The sequence below is a fragment of the Polypterus senegalus genome, chromosome 15 (assembly GCF_016835505.1).
Source record: "Polypterus senegalus isolate Bchr_013 chromosome 15, ASM1683550v1, whole genome shotgun sequence".
Classification (NCBI taxonomy): domain Eukaryota; kingdom Metazoa; phylum Chordata; class Cladistia; order Polypteriformes; family Polypteridae; genus Polypterus; species Polypterus senegalus.
Window position 1 is genome coordinate 2,002,826 of NC_053168.1, and position 12,729 is coordinate 2,015,554.

Genomic DNA, 12,729 nt, shown 5'->3' on the forward strand with positions numbered 1-12,729 from the left:
AGGCTACAGTGACAGGGATGGCATATAAATGGTACAGAAGAATAAATAAAATGACATAACCAATGAAGAACCTGCAGTTCATGCACAGCTGCCATTAAAGATTTTACTCAAAGAAGTCCACTATGTAAATTTATTGATTTATGCAAAGAATAAAATGAGTGAAAAACACAAGGGACAAAAGAATTTCAGGATCAGTGACCGCACAAGAAGCTGTAAACACATTGATTGGTCTTTCTGTCATGATCCGAGCACTGTGAATGGCGATAAAACAATAATTAGCTGACCAGGGCAAATCTAAATACTTGGTACTTTATCAATATCCAAGGTATGCTTAGTGGCTACACGTTTAAAAAAGCAACATAAACGCAAAGTAATTCATCAGGGATGTGCTTAGTGTGTTTTTATGGACCTTATCTATGAAGATGTCGCTCTGACTCCATGGGTGAGAAGGAAATGGGACCGAGACCACAAAGGAACAATTTCTTAGTTAAAACCTTCTCACTTTACAGCTGTGGTGATTCATGTAACTATTCTTCCAAATAAATTCAGCAAACTTACATCTTAGCAATGCCAAGCATTATTCTACAACACTGTATTATGATACTTGTATTATTTAAATGGCAAACTGTGCTCACCATGTATTCATCAGAACTAAAAGTTCAAAGTAAAAGATACTAGATGCCCAGAGCTTTACACCAACAATATTCATTTGTTTAAAATCCTTGAGATGTTTAATTTTATTTTTTGGTTGGAAAATTTTGCACTTACATGAAGTATGTGGAATCCATCAATTAAGATAATGCAAAATACAATCAAGCACTAAAAATAAAGTCTCTAGCTCTAGATGTAACCACAGCTGTAACACTGTCCATTTGTCTATAAAAAGATCCAAGAGGACACTGGGGAAAAAGATCTCTCAATTAATATATCAGAAAAGGAGTGGAAAGTAGCAATGCAGAGAATTCACTTGAGCTCCATATGTGCCAAGCATACAATTATACAACTCTAAATTATATATCGAGCACATCTGTCTCGACCAAAACTCTCCAAAATGTTTCCAGGGCTGTGATGATCCAACCTGCGAACACTGCAGTCAAGTCCCAGCCTCACTGGGTCACATGTTCTGGGCCTGCACCAAATTAACTTTATTCTGGACAAACATTTTTAATGACCTTTCAGACAGCCTTGGATTCACAATCCCTCCTAACCCATTAACAGCTGTGTTTGGGGGTCTTCCAGAGGGGCTTAAAGTGGAGAAGGACAAACAAACTGGGATTGCATTCACGACACTGTTGGCACGCAGACTCATTCTGATAAACTGGAAGAACTCAAACTCTCCTCTTTTAAGTCAGTGGGAAACCGATGTGTTATACTATTTGAAATTGGAAAAAATCAAATACTCAGTTAGAGGATCCGTACAGACTTTTTTCAAAACATGGCAGGATCTAATCAGTAATATTTTAAAATAAGTTTATAAAGCACAGAGAATTTATTAATTTAGGTATGTTTACCTAAAATTACCTTAAATTTTACACCGTCTGGCTTGCTCTCTCTCTCAGGGGTGGGGATCGATTTGTTCTTAACTCAATTTTTCTTTTTGTAAAAACTTGATTGATTTGTATGAATTGTAATAAAATTAATAAAAATAAAATAAAAAAAGAATGGCATAGGAATGGTGTCTCCTTATTCACACTTTATTTACATTAATTGTATAGCTTCACCATAATAATAAATGTATTCTCAAGTCTTTTTAGGACCCGACTAGAGAATTGTACGATTTGTATTAATGGCCGAGGTCTTTAATTCAATTGCAGTGGTAATATAACTCATTGTGAATAAAACGAAAATGCAATATCTGCTACTTTAATGGCTAGCAAGCATGTACCTAGGCCCTAGGTCAACTGAACAGACTCCATATATTCATAAAATTACTGGTAGGAGAAAGATGGAGAAGTGCTGCATGCAAATAACTGAAATATATTTTGTAAAAGTTCCCTATTTTTCCCCCCACTCTTTTCTTGCTGTTGTTCAAGATCAATCTTCCCCTAAACCTTAGATGAGCGTGTCATGAGGCACACATCCTAACCAGATAAATGGCAGCAGATCGTCCTGCCTCTGGAGGTGCTCTCCAATTAAAATGAACTCCTGTGCCACCCCGGCTTGGGGACGGCCGAATTGAGAGAAAGAACTGATGCAACTGTTCAAGGAGACACTTGCTCTGAAATGACAATACGACGCTGTGAATAACACGACACATTCAGCATTGTGGATAAGTGAAAACCATCAGGATTTCCACAAAGCTATCTTCCTGCTTTAACAGCGTGAGAAGTTTAGCAAAATGACACCTTTAATGGGCTAACTGGAAAGATTACAATATGCAAGCTTTCTTACCTGAAGAAGGGGCCCGAGTTGCCTCAAAAGCTTGCATATTGTAATCTTTCCAGTTAGCCCATTAAAGGTGTCATTTTGCTAAACTTCTCACTTTATCCATAATGGCTAACACAGTACAACACTCTAGTGCTTTAACAGATCCCTGTTTTTTTTTCCCCCAAAGTGACAAATGCATGTTGCACATTTAGCAAGAAGAAACTCAAAACCTCTTAACCTTAAGATGCGATTAGTTTTATCACATACTTATTTCTGTGTAACAATTTCAAATTCCAACTACTCTTCTCAAAAACGAAACAAAAATGTGCAAGTCCCCAGATGATACATTTCTATAAGAAATGTTTTGAAGAGAAAAGCCTCCTCTAGATGTAGTCTCTTCTAAAAATCAAATCGTAAACAGGAAACTACTAGAGATTATTTGAGGCCCTCGCTTACTAAAGGTGTTTGCAGCATCTCTTAGGTTTAATTTTGCATCCACTATATTGCTGAGAGAAAAAAAAAAAGTGTGTGGCAAAATAATTTTCCTCTTTATTTGATTTCTGCCACACATGAACACACTTTTTTGCTTTGTGCCCTCCCCCACAATGACCTATCGTCTATGGGGGACGAGCGACAGTTTTAGATTTGCCAAAGATTTTGACAGATCTCGACGTTTTAGGGTCCCCTGAAACCAAAAACATCGATATCTTGATGAAGCGTGTCTGTCTGTCGCAGTTTCTTGAGGACGGTCTATAGCAAAAAACGGCTGGACAAAAAAAATACCAACTTGAAACTCAAGTTTGTTATGAGATGACGATGTGCTGATTAGCATTTGAGCCAAATCGTGCAAGAGAAAGAGGCACTGGAGAGGAACCCTTGAATTAGTGTTGGGCGGTAAGGCCAAAATTCTATATCACGGTATTTTTCTAAATTATCCTGGTTTCACGGTATTCTGCGGTATTTTTTTTCCCCATGCATGTGAGGATGTTAACCACATTTTCCACTGCAATTACTAGCTAAGAATAACCTATTCCACTGTCATGAGAATTGTACAAAATGTGCACACAAGTACTAACGCAGGTTTGCACGGCCCCATAAAGTGATCGTCTTCAAGGGGTGGCACTAATGAAGAGAACGAATCACACTGCATGACAGTTGTAGTCAAAATAGAGAACCTTTTTATTGAACACATTTTTCAAACAACTTAAGATAAAATTTTGACAACATATTTTCAACCATCCAAAGAGACGTTTAGACTTAGTAAAATATCCAGAGGTGTTTGTCAAAAGCTGTATTGCACTGAACACGTCTTAGAAAAGGAATAAATAGTCACTATTTCATGTAAACCAACTCCACTTTCTGCTAATGTTAATCTCTGTCCACGGACACGTTAAAGTGACTTTTTAAACAACTTTACCATCATTAAACTGGATAATATTTAAACTAATAAAAAATAACAATAAAATAAATAATAGTGCAACTTCCAGTAATGATACTATTACTTCAGGACTTCATGCCCTGGTGCATTACACAGTATTCACCAAATAAAATAAAATAAAACAAGTGCAACTTGGTGAGACATCTTTACCAACTGAACCCTCATTAAGGCAAACTGCTTCACGCTAAGCTATTTACATAAATACTAAAACTGCAACTTGCATTTCTAATGCTATTTGTGGTACAGCTCTAGCGTATTAGGGCCACAGTGAAGAAAAAAAACTGTATGTCGAGAATAAAGTTGACATGTTGACTTTATTCTCATAGTTTATAAAGTAGAATGTCGTAAACTAAACTTCAGCCTAAAATCAATGTTTCATTTACGAGATTCTCTCAAGCCCCGTCATAAGTTAATGTAGCACATGTTCTCCGAGCCAGTTGTTATTCGCTATGTGCTTCTTAAATTGACTTCCTCCGCACTAAGAGGAGCCGCAGGCAGCGATCGCCGCACAGAATCCATTCACTTCATGATATTCCTGCTCTCTGAACATTTAGAATGCTAAGATATAAACTTGATATCATCTTCAGGATGAAATGCATTAAAGCAGGTATTAAACATGCACGGTAGTGAGGCGGTAGTACAACTTGGCTGGCAGTTTTATCCAGTAGTATAGAAACAGTATTCACACATTTGAACATAATGGTCCACATCTGACCTTTTAAATCCAAAGTATCTCCAGACAACAGACGTGACTCCTTTTGTTCGGCAAACATTCTTCTGTGTCCTCATGTTCAACTTTATTGTCTGCTACAGCTTCAATTTCGGAATGTTCTCCATATTCACCGCGCAATACCTCCACTACCACATGTACTCCGTTGCATACGTGTTTAGCGGTGTAGCAGTGAAAAAGGGTCCACTTAAACAGTTTCTCATTACGCCATGCTCTGAACATTGTTTAGGCAATTTAAACTGGTGTTGTGGTATAAGAAAAATCCGTATCATAACAAAAATAAAAAACGTTTTTTGGTATGAACCAGTATACCGTCCAGCACTACCCTGAATACCAGAACTCTTTAATTAATTATGAATCCTTCTCATCAATTGCTATCATAATGACCTACTTTATGACCAGAAAGACCAGCATCAGAGTGGTAAATAATTACTGAATTGTTACAGAATAGTTCAGGTAACTTGGTTCTTAGGGCGCAAAGCCTACTGACGCTCACGTCCAAATTATTTTTTTCTCTGAAGTGACCAAATGTCCATGCTTTTTTCCGATTTTACACTTCCAATATAAAGGAAGGTCAGAGATAGTTAAAGCTAGACTATAAGACAGATAGGGGGTGCTATTGCTCCCTTGAACCCTCCGATCAAACGTCAGACACCAAGTAAAAGTCCAAATATTGACTTTATTTATACACAACAGTGCACAAAGCACCCTCCTATCCACAATAATCATTAATTAATACACAATACAATACTCAATCCTCCTCCCAGACGCATTGCCACCCTTCCACCCTGCTCAGCTCGCCGTCTGGGAGCTGTCACAGTCTTTTTATAGTCCCTGACCCGGAAGTGTTCCAATCCCCAGTCCATGTGATTCCTTATCACTTCCAGGTCATATAAAAAATGCTTTTCTTCATCCCGGAAATACGTCACTTCTGCTGTCGCTTTGTTTATGACGCACTTCCGGGTTATAGGGCACATATAACTCTCTGGGCCTCCCTGCAGCGTCCTCTGGTGGCCCCTGGGGTATCCAGCAGGTTTGTAGGGGAAAACCCCATAGTCCATGATTCCCTGCTGGTATCCGGGGCACCTCCATGCTGCAGGGAGAGCTCCATCTGGCGGCCTGGGGGTATTGGCCGTGATGACCGCCCGGCCATAGACCACAACTACAATTCACTAACCAAACAGCCGTTTCGCAGGAATGTTTTAGTTACATGCTTGTCTACCATAAGCTGTTGACGTTCATAGCAGCAGTGAAAGAGTGATTTGTAGTGCTGCATAAAAACTCTACAGCTCAAACACAGGCCTGGCCATGTGGGTTTTCGACAGATGCTTCCTTTTCTACTTTATTCTAAAACATGTCACTTTACAGAGTACATACTGTACCTACCCCTTAGACAAAATGAAGGGTCTCAGTAACTGCATGGAGTTTGTACAGAAACTTCACAATACAACAAATGATTAAACTGACAAACAATTATAAACCAAAACACTGTATGACAAAGGGCTGAACACTTTTTTTGGATTAAATCATTTAAAACATGGTATTTATTCCAAAATGAAAATTGTGTTTTTTTTTTTTTAAGTGCCAGTTGGTACAGTCAAACATTCAAGCAAAAAATGAATATGCCAACGGAGGAAAACAAGAACAAAAAAAAACTCACTGGAATTTCATCAGCTGGACGTGTGTGTACAGTCAAATATATTAAATGCAAAGATGGAGACAAGCAGTGTTTCTATAATGAATGTACTTGTTGCAAAGAAAGGCTGCAAATTTAATTCAGCTGTGTGCAATTGGTTTGGTTATGAAAGAAAGAATGTCAAGCAAACTAATATATAAGGCATATTGTGCAAAAGGATGACAGCAGTTCTAAGTGGAAGCACATCTAGTTTACTTCAGCACTTAAAACAGAAATACCCCTCGGAACTGAACGAAGGCAAAAAAGCACAGGACAAAGATAAAGCCTTTCTAGAACTGACAGCTTTGCCATACTCTTCGCCCTGACTCAGCTTGTACTGAACAAAGCACTCTCCCCATTTAATATCCCGCTAGACAGCATAGTTACACTAGGAAGAAGGCGTCCCTTGTCCGGAGGTCAGCAGAACAATCACGAATTCTTAACCTGCGGCGTTGAGACTTGGCTACAGTGGGAAGAAGAACGAGCAGACTGGCTGTACCGGGCGGGTGGAGGGCTATCAGGGCACACTTGGAGGAAACGACTCCTTTAACATGCAGATCACACTGGAGAGCTGTAGTTATAACGGAGGCAAGAAGCTGGCAGGTGTGATCCACAAGGTAAACTTTATAACACCCACAAAACTGACTGTGGTAGGAGTGGAAGGCAAAAAGAAAACTGCCCTTAAGTGTTGGGGCCACAAGGGCTGCAAATGTAAAAACAAATTAGAAAAAAAAAAAACAATGTACATAAATATTTGTACAGAAAGAAGTTCTTATTGTGCATCTTTCCTCATTGACAGTAAATATATGTTTTTTGAATTTCTATGAAGGATACAGTTGTATTTCCAGTTTGCAAAAATGTAGACAGTCTTCTCAGTTTGTATTTATTTTTCTTCCCTGAAGATTTATATTTTTTAAATATTTACATAAAATGTTAATTGTCCATAAAAAAAAAAAACAAAACAGTTTGTTGCTGTATTGCCCAGCCCTAATATGACATTCAACACTAACTGTTAGATACCCATCTCTGAATGGGCAAGAGAAAGGCAGCCAAGGCTTTTCTTTTCATTCCACGGAGACTTACAAATAAGCACCAGAGCTATCAACACAATTAGATAGACAGATAGTACTTTATTTGTCTCTAGGGGGAAATGAATCAATCTAAAATAATGGAGCAGCCAATGTTTGTTGTGCACAGTTTCTGGAGCACAAATCAAAAACTGCTTTACAGAGCAAACAAGAGATGTTTACATTGTGATCTCCGAACACAAAACTCTCATCCATCAAAGCTGCTGTAGCCACCAAAACTTGTCTCTACTCTACTTATTGTAATGTTTAAACAGCATATGTGCGGAGTAAAACAACAACTTGGGGTTATAGTTTGATAGAAAAATAATACTATCTGTCTACAGACAGACAGACAGACACGAGTATATAAGCACATATATAGTTGTCTTCAAAACACTGGCACCCCCGGTAAGAGTGAGTAAACTGGGTTGAAGAAAAAAAAAAAAAAACACCTTTTGGTGAATTACTGTAAACATGCATTAAAAAAATAAGAGAAATAAAAACGTTATTTGAAATACATTTATTGCACCCCTGCATTTAATACGAGTGACAGCACTGCTGCCTTGCAGTAAGGAGATCAATGGTTATTGTCCAGGGTCACTCCTTCAGGGAAGCACTTTGAGTAGTGAGAAACATGCTATAGAAATGTAAAGAATTAAAAGTACAACCTACTGTTGCCAATTAAACAGCACCAAACCTCCTCCTATAAAATCTGATAGGGTTAAAGCAGGGAATCGGACACCATTCCTCTTTACAAAGTCTCTTTAGATCACCCAGGGTACGTGGCCATCTCCTCAGTGTGAGATTAAGGTACTTCACCAAAAGCTTCTTTTTTTTTTTTTTTTTTAATATAACCTTTATTACACATTTTTACCAGGGTTGCCAATAACTGTGACTGTACTGTACTGTGTATTATACGGCACTCTATAGTGTGTGTGCTTTTATCGATAAAGAAGTCTATTTTTTTTTACTTAGCATTATCACTATCAATACCTCGATGTATACGGATATAGATAGCATGCATTTCTTCTACTTTAACTATATATTATTAAAAAGGTAAAGCTTCTATCTATCTTGTTCTGGGCGGCACGGTGGCGCAGTGGTAGGAAGTGACCATTTCAAAGGGATATGATGGATTTCTATCAGCACATTACGGTACAATCCCAGTCAGAACTCTGGAGACACGCAGAAATGTTCATGTCTTCGATTGAAACATTTGCATCTTTTAAAATCAAGATACCATTAAATGGATTTGAAAATACAGCCAGGACATTTCTAGTGTTGCTAATTGCAATTACTGCTCAAAATAATCCATTTTAAATTATTCCCCTATGACTGCAAAGCCCCGTTTTCAGTAGCCACTCCTTCAGCATCCTAATGGTAAATCCCCTTAGCTTATACTTAAGTCACGTTTAAATGCTAAATGGTTAATTATTAGAGAAACTTTTGTAATTGCATAAGCACCCCTGAAACCAGTAGTTTTGCTCACACAGGTTGCATGGTGCGGTCATTCCTAAAGTTCAATTCTAGACTCTAAATTGAAACAGCTTTCTCAAAAAAGTCAGTCTCTTGTGTGTGTTTTTGCAGACTGAAGGCTATTCCATGAGACTGACTGCCAAGCAAAAACAACACTCCACTTGGCTATATTACCAATCCCCATGTTTTCCAGGTTTTGTGAAAAGGAGTCATTTTGACCCCTTGTATCCCACCTGGGGTGAGTCCCTGGAATCGGTTGATGTGTCCTGCACAATATTCAAGTCCTTCTGGTCATTTCTGATGGAGAGGTTTATTGGTTTACTCTTTATCATAAGGTGTCATTTCCTGTACAAAATATGGCCCTAAAAATAAGGGGATGTGTGTGTGTGTGCTTTTATTGATAATGAAGTCTACTTTTTTTTTTTTTTACTTAGCATTATCTCTATCAATATCTTGATGCACAGGGATATATATGGAAATGTATGCTTGCATTTATTCTACTTTAACTATATATTATTAATAAGTAATTTCCTGCACAAATATGGTCCGAAAAGTAAGGGTTTTTTTTTTTTTGGATCTAGAGGGCCAAAATTAAACACCAGGACGAGTCAAATGGTATATCATATATGGGTTTTTTTTCCTCATACTGGCTGAATCAGGACGCACGCCACAACAGCAACACTTGAGTGATTTCAAAGCATTCACAAGCAATTCTTAGGAATGCAAAACAAATTAAGAGCTCCAAATTTCTGCAAAAAGTCTGCTGCCAGTCAGTGATAGAAAGGAAACCTACAATGCCTTGATCTCCACTCTTTAATGTTGGAATGGCAGAATTAGAACTTGACAGACAAAGCTGTATAGCAGCTTTTCCCTTGTAATACTCTTGATTGGGTTAAAATAACTGGAAGCATTCCCTTTTGAATTATGCATACACCTACATCTATGCAAAGATCTCAAGACAAACAAAAAGGAGAAGTCTCGATTTGTCAATGGCGATGGGTGGGTGTGTTGGCATCAGTTAAGCAGCTCGTGGTCGATTTAAAAACATCAGACATGACATACTCCTAGTCTAAACATATGTTGCTCCTTCAAGCCCGACCCGACCATTACAAGTCTAGCCTCTTTTTTTGATTTGGTCGGGAGTGCTCATCTGACGTAACTGTGTACGTGAACGTGTTGGCTTTGCAGACACCTGCCCAGATGAAGCTTTCTCGGGAGACGCTGCTACTCTCTGGACTGAGCGGACATGCTCTCCTCTCCAGGGCGCAGCGGCTTCTCCACCTCAAGATCGCGAAGATATCAACATCTGTCACTTGCGATGAATCGTTCTTGCCTGATCTCTGGCAGCGTGGTCGTTTCCTGGTCGCATGATCTTTTACAGAAATTGACGTTCTTTGTTTGTCATTTTCCACGGTCTAAAAAAAGAGTCCACGGAAGGGGCTGTTTTGTAAACTGGTGCGAGTTTAAGCTAAATCGTCCTTCGCAACTTTAAAACCATTTCAATTGAAGAGAATCCGCCTGACTCTGTCAAACACACACTCGTAAACTAATAAACTTGAAAAGACAGAGCGTGCCCTTGCTCCTTGGCAGCTGTCGTCTGGGAGTTTATGTACAAAGCCCCAATCGCTCGTTAAACACACGCCTTCCCTTTACCATCAGAGCTCGCGTGATGCACAAGAAAACGAAGCACAAGAGCGCAGTAAGCACCCGGCCACAAGAGAACACCAGAGCCAACGAGTGACACGCACGGCGTTTGCAGCTTACCTCCAAAGAGATGAGGCGAGAGGTGAGCCGGTAAAGAGCCGATCAGCAGCCTATGCCCTGCCCCCGGCCGGTCTTCGGGAGTGCTGTTCCCGGAGTCCTGTGGGCTGTAGGTGCCACCGCTGTTTGGGATATTGAGGGCTGACTGGTTGAGTCCTTGCGCTCTACTGCCTGGCCCCGATCCCGCGCCTCCCATCGACCTGGTCCTTGGGCCGAGCGGTGGCGCGGGGGCTGCTGCGGTGGCGTTGCTCCCCGAGGCTCCCTGTGTAGACGGGCCATAATGTGAAAACCTCACCGCTCCCGGAGCAATCCTACTGGTGCTACCACCTCCCGTGGAGGTGCTGGATGGCAGGTCCGATCCCGAATATGCCCTGGTCCGGCCGTTGCTGGAAGGGCTGCTCTGTTTTGCACCCATCAAGCTGGATGCGGGGTCCGTGCGTGCCTATCCACCGGTTCGACTGGGCTTGAGCAGCCCCGAAGAGAAACTGCGACGAGCGGGACTCCCTTTATGGACTGCCTCGTATCCAGAGCTGCAAGATATCAGGCCAACATTCACTTTCAAAATCCCATAGTTAAAAACAAAATCTCTTGTCCAAGAACCCGAAGAGGGTGGAAAAAAAAAAACACGAGTGGAAGTGTCTCGAAGTGCCAAAGCGGAGTGGCTCCTATGCCGCCGCTGGTTATACTCCAAATGCGGAAAACGCTCTCTCCTCACTTTCTGCTTTTGGCTTGATCTGCTTTGGCTCTTGACTTCTTGTTAACGTTTCCTCTGCCATACCTGGCTCGCTCGCACGCTCGCTCCTTCCCTCTCGCCTTTACGATGAAAGTGAAGAAGCGACTCTCGCTTCCTCTCGTGCTCCCGCAGACCCAGAAGCGGCGTTAGAGGAAGGAGGTGTCGCGGGCCGGCGAGCGGGGCCGCGGATGCAGCGCTCAGGCTGACCAAAAAAAAAAAAGTACTGGCCACAAGCTGCCCAAACAACTGCGGGGTTAACGGGAAGCACGGGCTACCCAAGCCAACGGGTTTATAGACCAGATGAAATGCAAACACGGCCTCCCTGGAGCTGTCAAGCCGCAAAACAGAACAAGTACACCGGGCCGCTCGTGTGACACTGTGAGCGAGCAACACACTCCGTCAGTCGGCTCCCGCCTCTTCTTGCGTCGAATGACGTCACACAGGCAGGCAGGCACGCACACACGCACGCACTCAGCGAAAAACAACAACAAATAGGGGCACGCGCAGGGCGGGCGGCGCACCTGGGCAAAAGGTGCACGCGCTCTCGGGGAGACTGTGCGGGCCGACCGACCTTCGGCGCTTGCGCTCCTCATCCGTCCAATCCCTGAAGTTCGCAGCTGGGACATTTTGATCGGTGACACGTGTCAATAACTACAGTGACAAAGAATAAAGAAATGCAACGCTCGTGAGCGCGGCTGACACCAGCATGGCACAGCACGCTCGTTATTGGGGCAACGATAGTAGTAAACGATGGGCAAATTGACATTTTATATAGTGATATCGAACTGAACACTGAAGCGGGCAGCGTTACGGGTTTATTACGGCTGTCGAGAAAACAGAGACAGGCACACAAAAAGCCAGCACAGAATCGGGCAAAAGAGTCAAGAGCAAGCAAAAGGTCGAGCGAAACTTGTTCAAGAGGGTAAATGAGCACAATGCCAGGGGGATGACTTTGTGTCAGCCTCACAGCATGGCAGAGCCCAAGTCCACTGCTGGCATCACATAGTGCCTGATTAGGTGCTACTGGCACACAAGCCTGGCAGCTGGCATTACTCGTTGAAACTGAGAAAGAGAAGAGAGAGAGAGAGAAAGGAATGGCACAATGATGGACAGTTCTCAGGGCAAAAGGGCTAGCAGCCATTCAGAGAAAGCAAAAGCCATTTAGTCACCCAAAGCAGGGCAGACATCACTTATGTGGTAACAATATAAAGCTTTGAACCCCATCCAGTGGTCTGGTGGAGCTTCTCTTCAGAGTTCTGAGTGGCACCCAGTGGCAGCAGGTGGAATAAATTTGGGTGGGGCCGCAGCTTTTGGGGAGACAAACTGAAGCTGCTCTTATCTATTGTATAGTGCCTTTATATCTATCTATCTATCTATCTATCTATCTATCTATCTATCTATCTATCTATCTATCTATCTATCTATCTATTATATAGTACATTTTATATACAATACAATACAATACAATTTATTTTTGTGTAG

At 41.3% G+C, this 12,729-nt stretch overlaps 1 protein-coding gene across 1 annotated transcript in view; it reads right to left on the reverse strand.

Annotated features, from left to right (window-relative positions):
• The window catches only part of LOC120516136 (E3 ubiquitin-protein ligase znrf2-like), a 183,039-nt gene extending 171,326 nt beyond the window's left edge, over positions 1-11,713 (reverse strand). Inside the window, exon 1 of the mRNA XM_039737596.1 lies at positions 10,518-11,713. Within this exon, the coding sequence (XP_039593530.1) occupies positions 10,518-10,929 (412 nt within the window). The 5' untranslated portion in view covers positions 10,930-11,713. The remainder of the gene's footprint in view (positions 1-10,517) is intronic.
• Between the last annotated feature and the right edge of the window lie 1,016 nt (positions 11,714-12,729).